Here is a 22028-nt window from a genome sequence, read left to right on the forward strand (position 1 = left end):
AGAAATCTGCCTGCCTCTGCCTCCCAAGTGCTGGGATTAAAGGTGTGTGCCACCACCACCTGGCTATTCCCAATTTTCTGAGGAAGTATAGAACACCCATGATACACCCCACAAACCATAAGACATTAAACAAGAAGGAAAACTCAAGTGAGGATATGTCAATTCCTCCTAAAATGGAGAATGAAAATTATGGGAGGGAGAGGGAGAGAGGGAGCTGAGTGAGAGAGAGGGAAGAGGGCAGGTTAGATATGGGGGCAGAGGGAGACAGGAAGGAAGTTCAAAGGGCCAGGAGAATGAATAGAAATACGCAGCTGTGAGTGTTGGGGGGGGAGGGAAACCTCTAGACAGTCTCAGAGACCTGGAATGCAAGAAACTCATCCAGGACTCAACATGGGTGACCTTGGACAAAATGCCCAACAGTTGGGAAATGGGACCTGAGGAGACTACCTCCAGTAGTTAGATAGGGCCCCAGTAGACAGATGGGGACACCAACCCACCTTCAAATTTTTCAACCCCAAATTGTTCCTACCTAAAAGAAATGTAGGGACAAAAATGGAGCAGAGACTGAAGGAATGGCTGACCAGTGACTGGCCCAACTTGGGATCCATCCCATGGGCAGGTCCCACCCCTGATCCTGTTACTGATGTCATGTTGTGCTTGCAGACAGGAGCCTAGCATGGCTGTTCTCTGAGAGGGTCTACTAGCAGCTGATTGAAATAAGCAGATACTTCCAGATAATCCCATAGGAAGACCAACAGAGTCAACTAACCTAGGCCCTGGGGCGCTCCCTGAGACTAAGCCAAAAACCAAGAAGCATGCATGGGCTGGTCTGAGGCTCCTGGCACATATGTAGCAGAAGACTCGACTATCTTGTCTAGCCCTGGTGGGAGAGGATGGCCCTAATCTAATCCTGTAGAGACTTGATGCCCCAGAGAAGGGGAATGAAGGGATCCTCTCAGAGGTGAAGGGGAGGGAGGATGGGGTGAAGAACTCTGGAAGGGGGGACTGAAAAGGGAGGGCAACATTTGGGATGTAAATAAATAAAATAATTAATTTAAAAAAAAAAAAGGAGTTACATAGAGCCCAATGCCACACTTGCAGAGATCTCTGAAACATAAGCATGGCCCAGTTTCATTCTGTATATGTATTTTCATGAATGTGTGTATGCATATGTGCACACGTGCATTTTAAAAGGGGTTTAGAATCTTATGCACTAGATTGTTAGCACTGGCTTTTGAGACAGAGAATAGGGTTGACATTTGAGGGGAGAAATGGAATGTAGAAGGGACTTTTCTTAGTATAATTTTATATGTTTGAACCTTTATAATGTAAACATACTTTTTCTTTTCTACTGTTTTATAATTTCATATAAGAATGCACTGTATTTATATCTTTTCCTCCGTTTCCTTTTCCTCTTACTCCTTCAGCCCCTACCTGTATCTCCAACATCCCCCTCTCAGAATTTTCTGATTTGTGTTGCCCATGTATACATGGATTTAAGGCTAAATGGGCATGAGTAAGCTACCAAGGGGCTCTTTCCTGAAAAAATAAAATTAAAACTCTGATTCCCCTTGAATATCCTTTGGCTGCCTATAGCTCTTCAGGTAAGAGTGTAGACTAGTGAAGCTTTCCCCATCCATGTTAGCACAGCTGTGTGGTTCAGTGCAAGTCTTGTGCATCCAGCCATTTTGTTGCTAGTTCAGGAATAGTATTCCTGACAAATCCAGAATGTAGGAAATATAAGTAAAATTACAATCTTATCTTAGAGTAAAAGGGGACAAATAAATTTCCATCTTTAAATAAATTAATAAAGGTACCATCTGGAAAAAAAAAAAAACCTTCTCCCCTAATCAGCATTTTTCTAAGATAAAAGTTAATTTTGCTTAACAGATGTGCCTTTTTCCGTTAGCCAGCCATGCATAAGAATGTAAGGCTAACCTCTGACCACTCAGAGTGAGGCACAACCCCTTTGTTAGGAATAAGAACTCAGCAGAATTTCTTCTGGGTGTGCTTCCTGTGGGATTTAGGGCAGCTTTGACCAAAAATAATCTGAATTTTGCAGATTTTTTCTTGGAACTTCTCTCATGCATAACACTGCCGGACACTCTGAGAGCCAGTCCTTAGGGAGGAGGCTACCAGGATTGGGTGACTGTGACAAAGGCGTGCAGTGCCTTCAGCAGTACTTCTCAGCCTCAAGTAATGGCAGGCAGCCTTGGCCGTGGCAGTGGCCTATGTTGTTTTGGTGGTCTCTTAGAACCTCTGACCAACAACTGGAAAGGAGTTGTTCCTTGCCTGGCAGTGTGAGTTTTGTTGGGCAGTTTATGGCCCCTACCTCTGTGGGCAGTAAATCCAATTAGTGCTCTCTCTCTCTCTCTCTCTCTCTCTCTCTCTCTCTCTCTCTCTCTCTCTCCCTCTCTCTCTCTCTCTCTCTCTCTCTATCTCTCTCTCTCTCTCCCTCTTTCTCTCTCTCTTTTTCTCTCTCCACCTCCAAACTTAAATCTCCTCCCACCTTGAATATCCCTTTTCCCACTTGATGGCACCTGTATCCTGTTGTCATACCGGCCCCCCACTCTGCCCTGCCCCGCACCCCCCTCCCCGCTGCCAGAGCTCTTTCTCCCTGCCTCCTCCAATGGTCCCCTTCTGCTTTTTTGCTTCCACACTTACTCCAAGTCTCCAAGTTATACACTCAAATGTAGAGTTTCTAAGGCAAGACCAGCAAATAAGAGAAAATGTACAGTGTTTGTCTTTCTAGGTTACCTTACTCAGGGTAGTATCCTCTAGTTCTATTTATTTTCCTGAAGTTTTCATTATTTCATTTTTTCTTTAGGTCCATTATATAAATGTACCATTATTTTTCTTATTCACTTACCAATTTATGGACATCTAGACTGTTTCCATTTTTTAGTTGTTGTGACTATAAAAAAAAATAAGCATGGCCCATCAGATATCTCTGTTGTAAAGTATAGAGTACTATGGGTCAAAATATAGTGTAGCTGAGTCGTGTGTGTGTGTGTGTGTGTGTGTGTGTGTGTGTGTGTGTGTGTGTGTGTGTGGAGAGAGAGAGAGAGAGAGAAACAGACAGAGACAGAGAAACAGAGAGAGTCTATTTTTAGTTTATTGAGAATTTTCATCACTAATGGCTACACCAGTTTGGACTTGTGTGTGTGGAGAGAGGGGGGACGAGAAGAGGGGGGAAAGAGAGAGAGAGAAAGAGAGTGTATTTTTTAGCTTTTTGAGAATTTTCATCACTAATAGCTATACCAGTTTATACTTCTAACAGTGAGTAAGAGATCTCCACTTCCACACCAGCATTTCTGCCACTTGTTATCTTTATGTTAGCCAGAGTTTTTATAAATGTAAACATGTTCTTTCTGTACCTTTTGAGGCAGAATCTCACTGTACAGCCATGCTATAGCCCTCAGTGACTTGAGACTCACTATGTAGAGACAAGGCTGCCATGAGAGTGGTAGCAGTACTCCTGCCTCTGCATTGCACATGCTGGGATTATAGGTCTGGGCCACCACACTGAGACTCTCATTTTTATCTCAACAATTAAAGTGTTTAAGAAAATAATTAGAACAGTGTAATCTGACATCTTGTGTACTGAGTATTTGACATGAAGGACACAGTGGCAAGACAAAGAAAGCCATGTGGTTCTTGTCTTCATAGTTTCCAGTCTAATGCAGAGACATGTCCAACAGACTCATACAAATAAAATCCTGTAAGTTATGACCAATGCTGTGAAAGGAAAGAGCAGAGAAGTATGGACTAAAAGTCAGCCTTGTGATCTACTTTTAGATAGTAGTGTTAAGTACAGCTCTTCTGTACTGGCTGGTTTTGTGTGTCAACTTGACACAGGCTGGAGTTATCACAGAGAAAGGAGCTTCAGTTGGGGAAGTGCCTCCATGAGATCCAGTGGTGGGGCATTTTCTGAGTTGCTGATCAAGTGGGGAGGGCCCCTTGTGGATGGTGCCATTCCTAGGCTTGGGTTCTATAAGAGAGCAAGCTGAACAAGCCAAGGGAAGCAAGCCAGTAAGTAACATCCCTCCAATGGCCTCTGGGTCAGTTCCTGCTTCCTGACCTGCTTTCCTTTAGTGATGAACAGCACTGTGGAAATGTAAGCTGAATAAACCCTTTCCTCCCCAACTTGCTTTTTGGTCATGATGTTTGTTCAGGAATAGAAACCCTGACTAAGATATCTTCTGAAGACATTAGTTCATCTCTAGTATGATGAGTAATAATTATCCAGGAGAAGGATGGGAGAGTGGTTAATATGCAACTGTTTATCTTACACTATTCTGTAATACACACTGTATTTTACACTACACTATAAAAATGATGTGAGCCTTTTCTTTGAGAAGGAGTCAAGGGAAGAGTCTGAGGGAGCAGTAGCATTCCTAAAGTTGAAGATGGATTGTAAAGACTGAAAGGGGGAAGAAGCCAGAGTCTTACAGAATGTACTTATGAGAACTCTTCAGAAAAACAAAGACAATAGAGAAAATACAGTGCATTTTGAAGGAATCATCTTACGCAACTCATAGTGGCTGAAAGTTTCAAACCCAGAGGACAGTCCACTGGCTCAAAACTAGGGCAGAGCTTCTGTGCTGTAATCTGAAGTGGCATTCCTCCTCCTGTAGGAGACTTCTCAGAAGTGTGGTGGCCATGTGTTTGTTTTGTTTTGTTTTGTTTGTTTGTTTTCTAAAGTCTTTTCTCTTGAAGTCTTTAACACATTAGGAAGAGATGTATCTACGTCATGGAGGAAAAGTGCTTTATTCAAAGCCAGTTAACTGACTGCAAATGTTAAATACATCCAAAAAAAATACATTCATAGCAACATGGACATCAGAGCTTGGCCAAACTGGGCACCATTTCTTAGCCAAGTTGGCATATAAATTAGCCAGGAGGTTGTACTTGATAGGTGTTCTGTGCTACAAATGTGAAGGCATGCAATTGAAGGGGGTTGACAGAATGTGCTTTGTGCACAAGCTGCATGTGGAGAGGAGTGGGAGTGGGAATGAGAATCCTTGAGGCTGTAGTGCATAGATTGAGGCCCAAGGTGATTGGGACCCAAGGTTTCAAAGAGAATAAGAGCAGTCAGTACTGCAGTGTGTTTAGGGTGTAGAGCCAACAGGGCCTTCTCAGGTGGTCTCAAGCATGACACTGTCGTTTGGGGCTCCAGTGGTAGCATGGATTAAAATGTATTGTTTGTTTGCTTGCATTTATTCACATTTGTTTGTTTTAATGGAAACATTAGAAAAGGAAGATTTTAGCCATGAGGAAATAGATAGTTGTAGGGCAACAGTGAGGAATTTTAGGGAAAATTAAGTTTAGAATGCTTTGAGAATAAAGAAAAATTGAGAATTGACACAGAGATACTGAGGTCACCTCAAAGGAAGTAAAAGGACCCTCTGAGCACTGAGGAATGTTAACTCTTTGAAGTTAGGGAGAATAAACAAAAGGATTGTTGAGGATGGCTCCAAAGTAAGAAGAAATGCATAGTTGTTCAGAATTTAAGAACAATATGAGGAGTAACATCATGAATCCAGGAGCAAAGAGGAAAAATTATGTCACAGAGCCAGATATGGTCAGTTCTAAGTCTGAAAGTCTACTGCATTTGTCCAATGAAGGTTTCATGGTGGCCTCAGGAAGAACAGTTGAAAAAGAACAGGACTGCACAGTAAATGAGAACTTGAGACCTTGCATAGCTACCTCAGAAGCTTCCCAGGAAGAGAGACCCCTTAGGATGGTTGCTAAAGAAGGGAAATTGACTAAAAGAGCTGTTCTTTTCCATTTGTACCAGGTAGCTTAGCCAAGCTGTACTCAAAGTCCCTAGTCTTGGTTACATTGCTTTGAGCCCAGCAAGACCAAATTATGGAACAGTGTGTTGGTTTGAATATGGTTGCCCGGGGAAAGGTACTATTAGGAGATGTAGCCTTGTTGGAGTAGATGTGGCCTTGTTGGAAAAAATGAGTCACTGTAGGAGTGTGCTTTGAGTCCCTCCTCCTAGCTTCCTGGAAATCAGTCTTCTCCTGATTACCTTCAGAACAAGATGTAGAACTCTCAGCATCTCCAACATCATGCCTACCTGAATAGTGTCATGCTTTTCACCATGATGATAATGGACTGAACCTCAGATCCTGTAAGCCAGCTCCAATTACATGTCCTTTATAAGAGTTGCCTTAGTCATGGTGTCTCTTCACAGCAATAGAAACCCTAACTAAGGCAAACTATTCTGGAGATGCAGGTTCCCCAATAGATTTTGGTCTATCTGCTTTTTATCAGAGTCCATATGGTAAACACATCATTCTTCCACCACCATTAGCTGGGCATGTTTGCTGTTCCAGATGAAGATGGTAATGGTGTGATTCTTTGGGGCCCTGATAGAGTCCTTAGGTGGTATTATAATAAACAATGCCAGCAGGAAACAGTAGCTCTACCCAGTATGGCATTCTGTTGGTCTTGGTCAGGAGTCTACATGACAGAAGCCTCTTGTCATGGGTCACTTCCCAGTGTGCTGTCTTTACTTGACATGTTTTGTATCGTGATTCTGGTGCCATTGCCAGAGGCAGCAACCACTTAGTTCTAGGAACTTCAGAGCATGTTCCAGTCCAGGAACTAACTCACCATAGTCCAGCTAGGGAAGGCCTGAGCAACATCAGGCTATAGAACCCAGGGTAGGAGCAAGGTAGCATGTGGTCTGACACACCTGGCCAGACTTATAACTCAGTCACCACTGCCCCATGCCCAGATCACTATCACTACCACAAGAGTCAATAGGACTTGTATGAATATTTTAAATCAAATCCAGATATCATATTATTTTGCCAATAAATACTTCTATATATTCTGACAAATTAGATTTTTAAAACAAACTATATCATTATTCTGACAAAATAATAATCCCTTAACTAATAATCCTTCAGTGTTCCATTTTGTACTAGTTCAAAAAGTACATACTTGCCATTGATCTTTGAATTACTATGCAAATATAGTGTCTTAGTATTTATTGATATGAAGAGACACCATGACCATGGCAACTCTTACAAAAGAGAGCATTGAGTTGGAGCTTGATTACAGTTTGAGTTTTAGACCATTATCCTTACAGAGGAGAGCATGCCAGCACACAGACAGGCCTTGTAGCTGAGAGTTCTACATTCGGTTCCACAGGCAGCAGAAAGAGAGAGAGCAAGACACTGGGCCTGGCTTGAGCATTTAAAAACCCCAAAGCTCACACCAGGGACACACTTCCCCAATAAGACCACCTATACTTTAACAAGGTCACATGTCCTAATCCCTGTCAAATTACACTACACCCCTAATGATCAAGTAGTCAAATATCTGAGCTTGTGGAACCATTCTTATTCAAATTACCACATATATCATGTAGCTGATAGATCTTTTAAGCATTTTATTTAAAAATCTGTTATAGTTTTCTGCCTTTTTATTTATAGTAACTTTGAGTCATTTGTCATAAAATTTCACACATTCTGGTTCTTATTTGATCATATACTTGAAGCTTCTTTTTTTTCTCTTTCTGAACTACATATTCCATGTGAATTGACAGGTATATCTAAAGGTTTGGTTAAGTTGAAATTTTTCATAGCAAGGCTCTTTCATAGGTCATGCTGACTATGTACTGTCTATGGTCACATATCAGGAAAGAAATAGGTACTAGTGACTTTAAGATCACTCAGTAGACATCAATAATGTCATCTAGATCTGTTGTAAAGGTCTCCATCAATCTTTCACTTGGTCTTGGTAGCCATTGATGATTATTGGCTAGAGCCAGAATGATGGTTTACTTTTCATTGTTTCCTCGGCATGTGTGAATCTTAAAAAAGAAGGTTTTTAAATGTTGGAAGATATTAACTAGTACATGCTTGGACACTAAAGGCAATGAATCAGTGAGAGGAGAGGACAGAGAAGACGTACAAATATAAATATATAGGGCATTTCTATGCCAGCCCTTGTTCTGAAATAATAACAAAGATGTGGGATTTTTTTAAAGATTTATTTATTTATTTTATGTATATGAGTATACACTGTAGCTATACAAATAATTGTGAGCCTTTATCTGGTTGTTAGGAATTGACTTTTAGGACCTCTATTCACTCCAGTCAACCCCACTCACTCCAGTTGACCCCCGCTCACTCCAGTCAGCCCCGCTCATTCCAGTAAACCTCGCTTGCTCAGTCCCTGATCACTTGCCCAAAGGTTTATTTATTATTATAAATAAGTACACTGTAGCTATCTTCGGATGCACCAGAAGAAGGCATCAGATCTCAGTATGAGTGGTTGTGAGCCATCATGTGATTTGAAGTCAGGACCTTTGGAAGAGTAGTCGGTGCTCACTGAGCCATCTCACCAGCCCAAGACCTGGGATTTTTATTAATGAGCTTATTGTACTATAGCTGGGCAGAAACTGAGCTATCCTAAACCAACTGCGCTGATCTGGCCTGTTTCCTTGCCACTTCCCAGACAAGTGGCATTACCTGCCATCTTGGTTGTGCCCTGACTGTTCTTGCTTTATTGGTGTCTTCAACTCTCTCCTGGCAACCTCTCTATTTCCTTTCCCATTTTCTCTCCTCCCTTTTCCCTCTTCCCTCTTCCCTCCTCTACCATCTTGGGATGCCCCCACACTGGGATCAGACATCAGGCTTTAACTCTCCTCTCTTGCCAAGCTATTGGCTTGATCAGCTCTTTAGTAACACATCAGAGGTGATAGAAAACAATTTTTACACATTATTGAGAACAGGAGATGCTTGATAATGCATCTTGACTGCAACCAGATCTCTGGGCACAATTCTGATACTTGAAATCATAATTCATAATCTGAATACACAGAGCACAAAAAATATCCCCCAACATAGAAGTCCTTGGGTCCTCAGGGTGTTGAGATACAAAGAAGATGGGAAGGATCAGAACTTTTCCACTGTAGCAGGAGAGAAAAGAGAGTGTGGATCACAGAAGTTACTGACTTGGTTGTCTGAAGAGCCACAGGGTTCCCTGTGGCTTATATTCTTCAATAAAATGTGCAGCAAGCTTATTGAGTAGAGAGACTAAGAGAAGAAATTAGGAAGCACTAGTTTGGATTCTTTTATATTTAATGAGAGTACTTTAAAGATGATTCTAAAAATTCCTATAATTCTTCCATTAGAACCTCTACAAATTTTCTGTTTCCTTTTCACTCTTTCAAAGGGATTTTAGCCTCATAATCACTTTATTGGAAAGAGAATCAAGAACTTTTCAACTTTAACTTTTTGTGTCATGCTTTCTTTCCTTTCCTGTGAGCTAATGTTGATTTCTAAATGGAGGCATTGTGTTTCCCCTCTAGGGTGGTGGGTCAATATGCCTTTCAGCTGCTCTTCCCATTCCTGTGCTGTGGAAAACCCCTGACAGATCAACTGGGTGACCTATTTCTGCTTGTTTATCTTACAAGCATGTGTAAATTATGTTGCAATGTTAGGGATAGGGCTAGTATGTGTTGTACACTGTTAGTTAAAACTTGTTCACTTAGATTGCATTCATATACTTAAAACTTGATTATTTGCCACTGAGATCTCTTTCACTCAACAAATACTGTATTTGAACTTTTTCTCCCTGGGCAACTAGAAATATGGATTGTCATTATATGATTAGCAAGCATATTTGTAATTATAACACTAATATGGGTATTCTGAGTAATCTGCTAGGTTCTGACACTCCAAAATTCAATCCTAAATCAGTTTTCAAAAGTTTCTGTAACAGTCAAGCAAAACAATGAACACTTGCAGACAGTGTCAAATGTCTCCAGTGACAAAACCCTAATACCACAAAAAAAGATCTTTTCTCAAGGCATATACTTAAATCATTTTTAATTCAGATTAAGAATTATCAGGAGCTTTGGCTTCCAAGCAAAGTGGAGTAACAAGGACTAGATAAATTGTCTTCTCACCTGAAGAAACTAACACCAGGAGACATAACCGTTATCAGACACTGTGTGTGAGCTTACAAACAGTTCCACTAGGCTCCTCCCAGGGACAGCTTAAATCATAGTCTGCTTCCAGGTGCAGGTGGGCGGGCCCATGCCAGGTGTCCCCCTGATCTTTATACCAGATCTAGGCCACAGATCTGGTAAAAAGAAAGTTTATTTGGGAAAAGGGATTGGAGTGAGGGCCTACCTGAAGAACAGGTAGAAGCAGACGGACAGGAGCAGAGCCTTGAGATCAGAGAAGGGGGGAAGGATGGAGGGAGGGAGAGAGAGAAGGAGAGAGAAAAAGAAAGAAAGAAAGAAAGAAAGAAAGAAAGAAAGGAAGGAAGGAAGGAAGGAAGGAAGGAAGGAAGGAAGGAAGGAAGGAAGAGAGAAAGAAAGAAAAAGAGAACTGGGGTGGTGAGGCAGTCTTTTTATATGCTGCCTGCCTGTAAGTGGTAGCAGGTAATGCCAGGTCTTGTAAGTCATTGTTAGGTCCCTTGGGAGGAGCCTAGCAGAATCACTTGTAAACTAACACTGTGTATCAGAGCACAGAACAGTGCTCTGGAAGAAAAACAAATGAGGTTAACCCTACAATTACATTTCAAGACCACAGCTCAGAAACCTCAGTAGAGCCAAACAAATTCTCTGAATTAAATTTGAAGAGACTTAGATGGCTAATGTTCATAGTGTAGCATGCTGAATAGGAGAACGTTTTGTTTTATTTTGTGGTGCAGTGCAGTGCAGTGCGATGTGGTATATGTTTAAAGCAAGGGCACTTTGAGTATCTGAAGCTGAGAGGAGCATGGAGGGAGCACTTCTGGAGTTAACTTTGGGTGACTTTGTGCTGACATCCTGTGTTACCCTTCACCTAATCTTTTACTAATTGGGAATGTTACCTTGGTTATTGGCATTGATAATGAGTTCAGTGTTTCTTGTTTTAATTGTCTTTTGTCTGATGGTTTCCGCACTGTATGATGGTCAATCTGTAATGATAGTACATCAACCAGATTTTATTATGATTCCTGTACATTTATCTGAACCCTTTTATTCTGAAAAGGCTTACAAATATTGGAAGAATTAGATCATGCTCTGGCAAGGAGCAAACATATGGTTGGGCTGACCATTGTCGCTGTTGCTGCTCTCATGACTCTCACAGCCAGTGCTACTACTTCTGCATTAGCTTTAGCACAAAAGGTATAAACCTTTTTGTTGATCATCCTGCAGAGAATGTAACCAATGCCCTGAGCATACAAGAGGATTTGGATAGATGGTGAGAACAAAGAATTGATATATTATATGATACACTAATGGGATAATTGGAGATGAGGTACAAGGAATGAAAATCAGAAGTCATTTGGAATGTCATTCTCAATACATATGGATTTCTATAACTCCAAAAATGCATAATGTGGGTCAGCATAATTGGACCAAAGTAAAAAGATGCCTTTAAGGTTTATGGCATAATACTAATATTTCTTTAGATTTATTAGCCTGCATAAGGAGGTGGCTTATGCCTTTAATCCCAGCACTTGGGAGGCAGAGGCAGGTGGATTTCTGAGTTCAAGACCAGCCTGGTCTACAGAGTAAGTTCCAGGACAGCCAAGGCTACATAGAGAAACCCTGTCTTGAAAAACAAAAACAAATAAATTAAAAAAGAAAAAGAAAGAAAAGAAGCACAAAGCCTTTGTCTTTTGATGCTGCTAGCACTGCAAATGATATTCTGAAAAAACTACAGGCCGTTTTTCCTTCATGGCCCTCATTTTCTTCTCTCCTATTGGGCAGAGCATGGCTTGGCTTTATGATCCTTTTTATGGCATGTCTATTACCTGTTCTTTTGAGGGAAATCAAAGCTGTTACAGATGTCAAAGTAGAGTTTATGTAAATTCGAGCTCCAATGTCTTTCCCTAGCAGAAAGTGGTGGTCAGTGACTGGTAAGATCATCCTGAAAGCCTTCTCAACCTAAGACAGGTCATATACAAGATTATTCATGTGCCAGTGATGGGTAAGGGCTGTGTTTTCGGATGGCAACCTAAGACAAGCACAACTTTCTGCTCTATGACTGATAAAGTGCCTCTCATAGATAAAAAAGATGGTAAGATTCTCTCACAGATGGATCAACCTAAGACAGGGCATGAATGCTTGGATTCATGTACCAATGACATGTAAGGTCCATACCTCTTGAGGGGATGCCTAAGACAGGAACAGTCTTTTTGTGCCAACAACTGAGGCAGCTTTTGCTTGTATAGATAAAAAAGGGGGACATGTGGGGAGCATATCTGGACTTGTTTGACTAACTTCTTGCTTGTAATTAATCATGAGTGAGTCTGTCGACATCTTTTTTTTTTTATTAAGATGTGCATTTTATCCTGCCAAGTTCCTCCACTTGCGCATATATCCCTAAGAGATTTTCCTAGGCAGAAGAAAACGGCCTTAGTCAAACATAGATATTGTATACCATAAATTCACCTTGTAAGCATTTGTGGTTAATGTTTATCTTCCTGGAATTTGTGAAGCTTTGTGTTGCTTGCCTTTAAAAGGCACTGAGAAAATACCCTTGTTGCTGGCATGGTATTGACTATCAGCCCTCTCATATCTGTCTCTTCTATCTTCTTTCTGCCTTTCATATAATCATCCTCACTCCCCCAGTCATGGTTCCTATGTTGACTGACTGGCTGGCTCCTGCAGGAGCATCAATGGTCAGAGAGGCAAGTTATTTATAATGTTTTTCTTTTAGGTTTTATGGCATGACTGATGTTAGACTTTGAGAAAGTGACAATGAATAAAGGCTGGTCAACTCTGTGGGTAACTTGTGTAGAACAGCCAGAGACAAGAATATTTTCAAAATAGTTGAGATAACACTAATTCAGTACAACCTATAGTGGAGTCTTATGAGCTACAGCTGATAGTATTTATGTTGAAGAAGAGAAATTTACAGATCTTGTGAAAATGCAAGGCATTTAATTCATGGTTATTCACTGTGTTGTTGAGAAACAGCTACTATAAGGGAAGACATTTGGATTTACTGTGTGTTAGTGAATCAATAGTGCTGGTGGTGAAATTCCCTTGTTTTCACAGATTTAACATCATTAGTTCCATGAATTTTTCTCAGAAGTAAAGGATATAATACCCTGACCTGTGACAGTAGTTCAAAGGCTTAGCAATGATAAAGATTTTTTTATTTTCATTTATTTGTTTGCTTGGTTTGCCATAATTTTTGTGTAAATTCAGAAGTGACACTTGATTTTTCCTGAAGAAAAAAAAATCTCCTTGGTAACTATTATAGAACATTGAATTGTTTTGAGATTAGTATTTGCTACAGGTCTGGTAGTGGTTCTAATAAATTCAACCAAAAACTATAAGAGAAAGAAGTAAATATATGTAAACTGGCCTGTGGTGATATTTTTCAGTGACAGTGAATCACATATTATTGAAGGGGACAAAAGCAATTAAAGTAACATAATATGTCATAAAACAAAATGTTTATGAAATGATGGTTGTTTTGGAAGTCCAGCTTTGAGGTGGTGATACTTAAATAAAAACAAACATGGTCAAAGTGAGCAAGAAAAATCTGGAAGACCCTCTTCAATAGAGACTACAATTCATGCAAGCTCAGGTAGGGATCAAGAATAACAGGGTTTTCTAAGATTTATTTGTATTATTTTTAATTATGTATATGTGGGTATGTGCAGATAAATGCAGATGCCTGCAGAGGCCTGAAGCTTTGGATTCCTCTGGAGCTGGAGTCATAGGGGGTTGTGAGCTGCTCCTCATAGTTGCTTAAAATTCCTATTGCACATCTGAATAAAAGTATCAGGTATCAATTGACTGTATGATTCTTAAACTTTAGACCAATGTTGTTTATCTGCCTTTGGTAGTCATTTACATGTAGATACTAACCATAAGGATGGATAAAATCACCTAAGAGATGGGACCTAAGGATTGAATCCTGGCAGGATTGGTCATATAAATGAAAGTAAGAGAGGTTTAATAAAGTTACAAAACATCAGAAAGGGGAAGGAAGTCTCTGTCATTATGGTGATTCATCTTAACAGCCTATAGAGAGGTTCTTTATATTTGAGGCAGTGAACGGAGAGATGTTTTTCATCATGGTCAACTAAGGGAGAGTGGTTTCCTATTGGCTTCTCATCCAGAGCAGCCTATGGAATGAACCCAGAAATAATTTGTCTTTATACTATTCCAGCACACCCTCTGTCAGACAGGCTCTAAAATTGGCAATATGGAGCCAAGTCAAATCAGTATAGGCTATGTCCCCTCTGAAGTTTTGTGCCTGCATCTTGTTAGATCAGGAGCAAGCAAATGGAAAGTAAGGCTCTAGCTACATCTAGCTTTATAAGAATAGAATTAGTCCCATACAAGCACAGATCAAGATGGGACTGACAGAGCGGACCAAACAGGCTTTTTGCTCATCACTCTGCTATAATGAAGCTCATAAAGACAGCTTTGTACCTAGAAAATTCTGGAGCACTGGCTCTCTGCCATTCAGAAGCAATGGAATTCATGTCTGTGGCCGAAACACAGGCTAATATGTTTCAAGGGATGGTATTTTGTAACTCTGGGTAAGGCATCTATAATATTATTACAGATACCAGACTATAAGCCAAGCTAACCAACTTTATAGTCTCTACCATATTATTTTAACATACTGAACCACATTCATATAATGTGAGCTGATAATGACATTTGTTTTCTGGTATATAATATGATATCACATAGGAATTGTAGTGGTTTGAATAGATGTGGCCCCTATAGACTTATATTTTTGAATGCATGGTCAATAAAGAGAGTGGCTCTATTAGATGAGACCTTATTGAAGTAGGTATGGACTTGTTGGATGAAGTGTGTCACTGCTGGAGCAGGCTTTGAGATCTTATATATGCTTCAGTTATGCCCAGTGGGACAGTCCCTTTTTGAAGTCTATAGAGCAGGATATAGAACTCTCAGGTCTTTCTCCATCATCATATCTGTCTGGATGCTGCCATACATCTACCATGGTGATAATGGACTAAGCCTCTGAAGCTGTAAGCCAGCCCTGATTAAATGTTTTCCTTTATAAAAGTTGCCTTGGTCATGGTGCCTCTTCACAAACTCAACAGATCCATAAAAGTGGGTATTGATACATTAATATAAATTCATAAATTAGACTAATTCATTGAAGAAAAAGATAGTGTGGTTACAGCTACTAATAATAGCCTATAAACTAATACATAGTTGAGGTTCCAGTCTTTCTCTTTTGCTATCTTTGCCTTATTAATAATTTTTTAATGTGATCTCACTATGTAGACTAAGCTGGTCTGGAACTTATTGTGTCAATCATACTGGCCTCAAACTTACCTGCCTCTGCACCCTCCCCGCATTGCTAGGATTAAAGACATGTATCACCACTATTGTATATGTTAATCTTGATAGAAAAACTGAAGATATTACTCTAGGAAGTCAAAGGGGCCTTGGTTCAGACTGTTGGCTCATCTTTATGGACCTCAGTTTCCTCACGTATAAAATCAGATGCTTACAGACAGTAACAGGAGCCTTGTGTTCAAACCCTGTCTGGGGCTTTTCCCCCTAGAGTTTCCCTGTGTTGGTCTCTGTGGTCAAATTCTTGGCCTGGGTACCTCTGAGGGATTTTTGGATCCTAGTGTTCTAATGCTCTAACCCTGTTTTCTTTGGCTGTCTTACAGGTATGAGACATCTCTTTTGGATTTGGTTCAGTCTCTGAGCCCAAATTCTGCTCCCAAGTCTCAGCCCCATCCCTCCAGAGCAGCAAGGACATGGAGTTCTCTCCGACCTACCCCTCAGAAATCTACCTGGAAGAAAGTGGGGACCCATAGGAGCCCTGAAGATCTGGAGGAGAATCAGATTCTGGAAGACATATTTTTCATATGACTCTGAAGCACATGCTACAGAAGTTCCACAGGAAATAGTTGGGTTCCTTTCCATATTGATGTAGGGTGTTAAATTGGAAAGTAGCCTAGTCTCTCTTTTCATGGAGACCTCTTGCTGGCAGCCTTTTATGGTATTGAATATAGAAACCATTCTAATAAATCAGGGGATTTTTTGTCAGTCCAGTCAGGAGAAACAGACTAAAGGAGGTCGCTTAGGGGTCGGATCTTTTCTAGACCAAACAGAAATTAGAATTTAGGGTACTTTCTGTGTGGCAGACTCAACGAATATCTAGTGTCATTTTAAGAGTCTTTTCAATTTACTAGTGCAAAAAGTTGACTCTTTACAGAAGGAAAACCTTCCCATTGACAGATCTCTAAAATATGAAAGTGGCCACTTCAGAAAGGCTCTTCTCTTCTCACTAACACTAAGTGTGGCTCTTCATTCTGAAATTGAAGTTGATGACCCTAATATCGTCTTACATGGAACCAGTACTTGTAGGTCATAGTGATTATCAACATGATCATTGTCACCCCTTAAACCCAAAGTCTTAATGACTTAGAGGGAAGTTCCCAACTAGACAGTGGCATTAAACCAACCACATGTGTGAATGGCTGCCTGGGGAAATTTACCTCTCTAGTGTCCCATCATGGATGTTTCTTGTTGACTTCAGTGTAAGTTGCTGTTCTTGTAAACTTTATCTGTGGTTGTGTCTGAGGAAGATGGAACTAGAGAAAGTGATATCAAGTGGCTGTAGGTTAGCAGGCTCCTTCTGCCCCCACCTCACTCCATAAGGATGAATAGTCCTACTCTGAGCACCTGTGGATGCACTGAGTCTAAGAAAGCTCTGCTGATTATCCTTCTTGACCCAGATCTCAATCTTTTCTTTTCAGGCTGAGCTCAGTCCTGTTGAGTCTTCTCAGCCTGCCCTCCCTTTGAGCCTCTCAATCCCATACTCTTCTCTGAGGAAAATGCAAGGGCAAGACTAATTACTTATAGTCATTCCCTATGGAAATTGAAAGTTCATTGCAGATTCCAATTTCCTTTTCAAAGTCACCCTGAGAGTATCTAGAACAGGCTTATTCCATTTCAAAGCACCTTTAGGATATGTCTTTGGAGTGGTAAAAATGGCCATTTTCTCAGTTGGGTTTCCAGAAACATCTTTTCTCTATCTTGTGTATCAAAGACAGCTTAAGTATACCTATTTCTTTAGACCCGCTGTAACTACAGTCACCTTTCAAAGCATCAGTAGTTTTACTACTTCAGTATGTCTCCAGAAGGAAAAGAAAGAGAATCTGATCTCTTTAAGAATATTATTTACCTGTAGAAGACTTATAAACAGCCTAAAAACTAAAGCTATTTTTTGTGATAGCATGCCAGTGAATGGAATTTAATTGCTTCTTCACCAGCATGGGAAGTATGGAAGAGAAAAAAAAGTTTTCAGGGGAGTATCAGTCAGCACTCTTTTCATATTTCACAGCCCTGCCAGTTGCCTTCTTTGTCTTGCAGGCATTTCTCTGTGTGTGTGCCTGCACACATGCATACACACAGACACACACACACACACACACACACACACACACACACACACACATACACAAAACCTAGTGACTTTGTTATTAACTGGATGGTGTATGTTAACATTTTAATCTGTATTAAATTTCCTTTGAGATATATGTGTTGTTGTAGAGTATTGGGGCTTGCGCTGATTGTAGCCTATCCTACAGAAGAATGGGAAGAAAGTAGAAGCCATGAGCCTCCCCTGATAATGCTTTCTTCAGTGGTTGGCTGGGACTTGTGTGGCCAGCACCTAGATGTTTCCTCTAAGCAAAACTGCACTTAGTAATGAAAATTTGGTTTAACAAGATTCACCAAAGTCACCAGATAGGAGCAGTTCAAACCCAGAGGTGGAGATGGGGGTCACTGTTCTTTTCTTTACTTCTCACTTCTCTTTCCTATTTTGAGTCACTATCTAAACTCTCAAGACCCTTTTCTACTGTCCAGTCATTATTTATCAGCCACATGGATTGGTAGCACATGAGAGCAGTGGGAAGAAAGAAGGAAAGGAAATAGGCCTAATTCCATTTACAGCCTTGGTACGATGCCATGTCCCACTCAGCTCTCTCATAAAGGAGAAAAGGTGGGCCAGAAGAGAGAACTGGAGATGGCAGGCCATGGGACACTTCCACTGCTCCCTCCCCAGTCCCGTATCTACAGTGGTTAACATTGTCTTCCAAATTTAAGATTTCTAACTCCCCTACTTAAAAATACAAACAACTCCCCAGGGCTTACAGGACAAGGGGCACAGCCCCAGAGAGGCACATCAGAGCTCTCTGTCTCTGGCCCCATGTCCCTCTGCTGCATCACCTGCCCCCATTACCTTCTCTCCTTTGTTCACCATTGTGGCTTGCTACTGTTAGATATGTCCCAATGACACACTTCTCTTTCCAGGTCCTTCAGGGTAAATAACTTGAGACTAAGTTGTTACTACTTTGTGAAATTTTCCTTATGTTCCTGGCACTGTGTACTGCTGGCTCTAGTAAGATTTGCAGATATGTCCAATCCATAGCCTATGGGCCACATATGGTCAAAGATAGCTGTGAATGTGGCCCAACACAAAATTGTAAACTTACTTAAAACTTTTTGAGTCGTGTTGTTATTTTTGTTTTTCACTTTTTGTGTGTAACTTGATTGTGTAGCTCTCAAACATGAATATTGTATATAATAAATCATGTCATCATGTTGCAGTATCAAAAGACTGGCCATGTGGCATGTCCAGATCCTCCGTTATGACCTTCCTCATTATGACACATTGTACTGGGTACTTTTGTTTTTCTTATTAGAGTTCCAGGTGGCCAGACTAACATGTGCTATGTTGGAGAAGCCAACTTCACCATTTGCAACATACAGATATGCAGATGAGTTATTGATACCTTCTGAGAATGATAATTCTACCTCAGATTTTAGGCCTGACCTGCTGACCTAGCCCTAAAAACCTAGACTAGAGAAAACCCAGGATGAGAAGGTCAACGTTCCCAAGAATGTAAAGCTGGCAGTTGGAGGGCACTGAGACACATCTCCTTAGAATATGGAGCAGCCAACAGGCCCAAAGGCAGGGAGCAGTGTTAATGTCTGAGAAATACAGAGGTGGTTGACCAGAAAGCCTCATTCCAGAGCTGACAGCCCCTTCCCTACTCTGTAGTCTGATACCTGATTGGCTGACACCAAGCTGGCACTAGCACACACAGTTGCTCACAGTGGACTGCCAACCAAAGCTCCCTCTTTCTTTTCCCCAGGTGCTGCCCCACCCTCTCCTCCACACCCTTTTCAGCTTTAGGTCCTGAGGTAGCCAGTAGGCTGCTGAGATGAGGGAGACCATGTGTATCCCAGTAAGATGAGGTGAGCCCTCAGTTTTTCAGACCTACTCTGAGATTTTAACTTGTTGGATTTATGTAGCATTGGGAAATGGGGAACTGTATAAATTTTCTGTATTTTCCATGGACAGTTATTTATGGAGGGGAGTTTTTAACTCAAGTGCTAGAAATGTTAAATCATCATAATAAATTCATGCTATTCAGACTTTCTTACAGTATAATAATTTTTTTCTGAGTATGAATGAAGAGATCCATGATTTCTTTAGCATACCATTATGTATGTCTTCTCAGAATGACACAGCTTACTTCATCAAGCTGGAGAATAGCAGAAGGAGATTTACTGTGTCAGGGGTGGAAAAGTTGAATGAGGCTGAGTCTGAGAAGACCCACTTGAAGCTGAGATAGCAAAAAGAACTCCCATTATTTCAGGCTTCTTCCTGGTATGTATGTATCAGCCATGCCAGGTTGGGTCTGCCTGGCATTGCAGCCCCACAGCTTCCCTCCTGAGCTTGGGAAGAGCCACTGAGCTTAGATGGGGGATCAGAGATGCCAGTGGCCTAACATCTTGTTCTGTCCAGGGACAGAATATCAGAGTGAGGCTAGGCTAGAAAGGAAAAACACATCTCCCCGTGGTGCCAGATTGTTGTCCAAAGCAAAAGGCTGGTAGTCATCTTTCTAGAACCCTCTCTTTCCTCCTCACCTCTGGATTCATGGCCTTCCTCAAATTCTCAAGAAATCTGAGAAAAATGCAGGAGTCAACCAGTCCTGGATGAACTCTGAGTCACTTTGACTGTCTTGGGAAAGTGTTACCACTCTGGATTCTCAGAGAACAGTGGGCAGGAAGAAGGTCAAGGTAAAATGCAATGCTGTTTCTCTGAGGTCAGTGTAGATAGAAATCAGAATGGCAGCCCTGTCCTAGGCCAAGGAATGGGGTGTTTAAAGTTGTGGAGGCTGGAGATGTAAGGTAAATGTGATGTCTAGTGTTGCAACTTGGCTGGGTCAAGAATCATCTAGGCAACAGCCCTCCAGGTACACATTCAAGAATTATCTAGTTGGGTTAGCAGTTGAGAATACTAAGGATAGTAATGTTTTCAGGAAGACCACTTCACTGTGGGTAGCACCATTCCCTGACAGGGATACTGGGGTGTATAATAGGAACTGAGCACCAGGCCACATCTGTCACTCTTATTTCCCAGCTGCTTCTGCCTTCTCTTCCTTGGACTGTAAGCTGCAATAAAGTCTTTTTTCCTTGAGTTTCTCTCATCTGAGTATTTTATCATAGCACCAGAAGAAATGCCAAGGTAGTGAGCAAGCTCACAAACACCCTTAGGTAAGTAAGTAAGGCCATGGGAAGAGACTTGTGAGGTTCTGACCCTCTTTAACAGTGTACTATTCCCTAGTGCTTCATGAGCATCCCAGCCTCAATTCCTATCTGTGTGGTACTGTATAAATCCCTTCACCAATCCAAACTGAGTGTTTCAGCCTATGTAGCGTAGGCAATGTACATATTCACACCTGCCTTTGCCCTTTCCTCGCTAAAACTAGGGATCTGATAAAAGGTGGCTCACATGCCTACTGGGATGCCCATCAGGCGTTTTCACAATTTATCTGAAGGCTAGCAGGTGGCAGCAAGCCCCTCTGAAGCATCCAGAGCTAGGGACTCCATGACTGCCAGCAAGAACTGAACCTACCAACTCCTAACCATTGCTGCATCCTACTGTGTGCCCCACCTTAGGCAGGGAGTAGGGTAAACCACCACCCCAATTTCAGAGTGCTGCTTACCTGTTTTCCCCTTCAGGCTGGAGCTTTATTATCCATGCAGGGCCCTGGCTGCTTAGTACACCTGGCTTTCAGACCTCAGCTTTAGTTGAGTGTCAGCAGCAGGCAAAGCTGAGAGCTGGTCCAGGGCTAGGACTTCTGAGCTATGGAGATGCCTCCTGGATGCTATTAATGACTCATGGCCTTTCTCTTCTCCCCTTCATCCGTCCACCTCTCTCATACACACATATGCACTGCCCTTTCACACCTGTCCTCTCTTCAGATTGGAATAGCAAGATCTGAGGAGGTAGCTTAGTAAAGTTTCCTGCTTTATAAGCTTGAGAACCAGAGTTTAATCCCCAAAGCCCATGTCCAAAAGAAGCTAGGTGTTATGCTAGGAGCATTGGAGAGGCAGAAACAAAGGGTTTACTAAACACCCAGATTAGCCTATTTGGCAAGTTTCTAGCCACTGGGAGATACTGTCTCAATAAAGGGTGGGCAGTGCCTGCTAAATAACACCTATACACACACACACACACACACACACACACACACACACACACACACGGGGAGGTGATACTGCTTTCTGTCTGGATACAGGCTGCTACAGGAAAGAAAAGCAAAATGGACAGTGGACAGCTACTGCTCACACTGGCTGTAGTTGCTTTGGGTTTATTTTTTTCAATGTTTATTTTTAATGGCCTGGTACCCATATGCAGGACAAGATGAATGTGTCAAGATGGAATAGGAACCACCCACCTATTTTATGTTGAGCTTAGAATATAGAAAGGTTGCAGAAATTATTTAAAGAACTGTATAGCTTTAACCAAGTCTTCACTGTTCACAGAGTTCATATTGTTGCTCATTTGCTTGGTCACTAATTATTTTTCACAGACATATAAACAACCATCCCATTACTTATTTTCAGAAATACTTGAGGGTAAACTGAAGACACAATACCCTCTGTCTTTCAAATAGTTTTGCATGTACTTCCTAAAGTAGGGCAGCTTATTATATAACATGGTGATCAAAACCAGGAAATGAGC

General features: G+C 41.3%; 1 protein-coding gene across 3 annotated transcripts in view; it reads left to right on the forward strand.

Annotated features, from left to right (window-relative positions):
- Nucleotides 1-19427, forward strand: part of Kiaa1328 (KIAA1328 ortholog) — a 290749-nt gene extending 271322 nt beyond the window's left edge. For all 3 annotated transcript variants that reach the window (XM_031365156.1, XM_031365157.1, XM_031365158.1), the window contains one exon: nt 15649-19427. In XM_031365156.1, the coding sequence (XP_031221016.1) occupies nt 15649-15853 (205 nt within the window). In that variant the 3' untranslated portion in view covers nt 15854-19427. The remainder of the gene's footprint in view (nt 1-15648) is intronic.
- Nucleotides 19428-22028: the final 2601 nt, after the last annotated feature.

This window comes from Mastomys coucha, unplaced genomic scaffold, assembly GCF_008632895.1.
Source record: "Mastomys coucha isolate ucsf_1 unplaced genomic scaffold, UCSF_Mcou_1 pScaffold13, whole genome shotgun sequence".
NCBI classification, from domain to species: domain Eukaryota; kingdom Metazoa; phylum Chordata; class Mammalia; order Rodentia; family Muridae; genus Mastomys; species Mastomys coucha.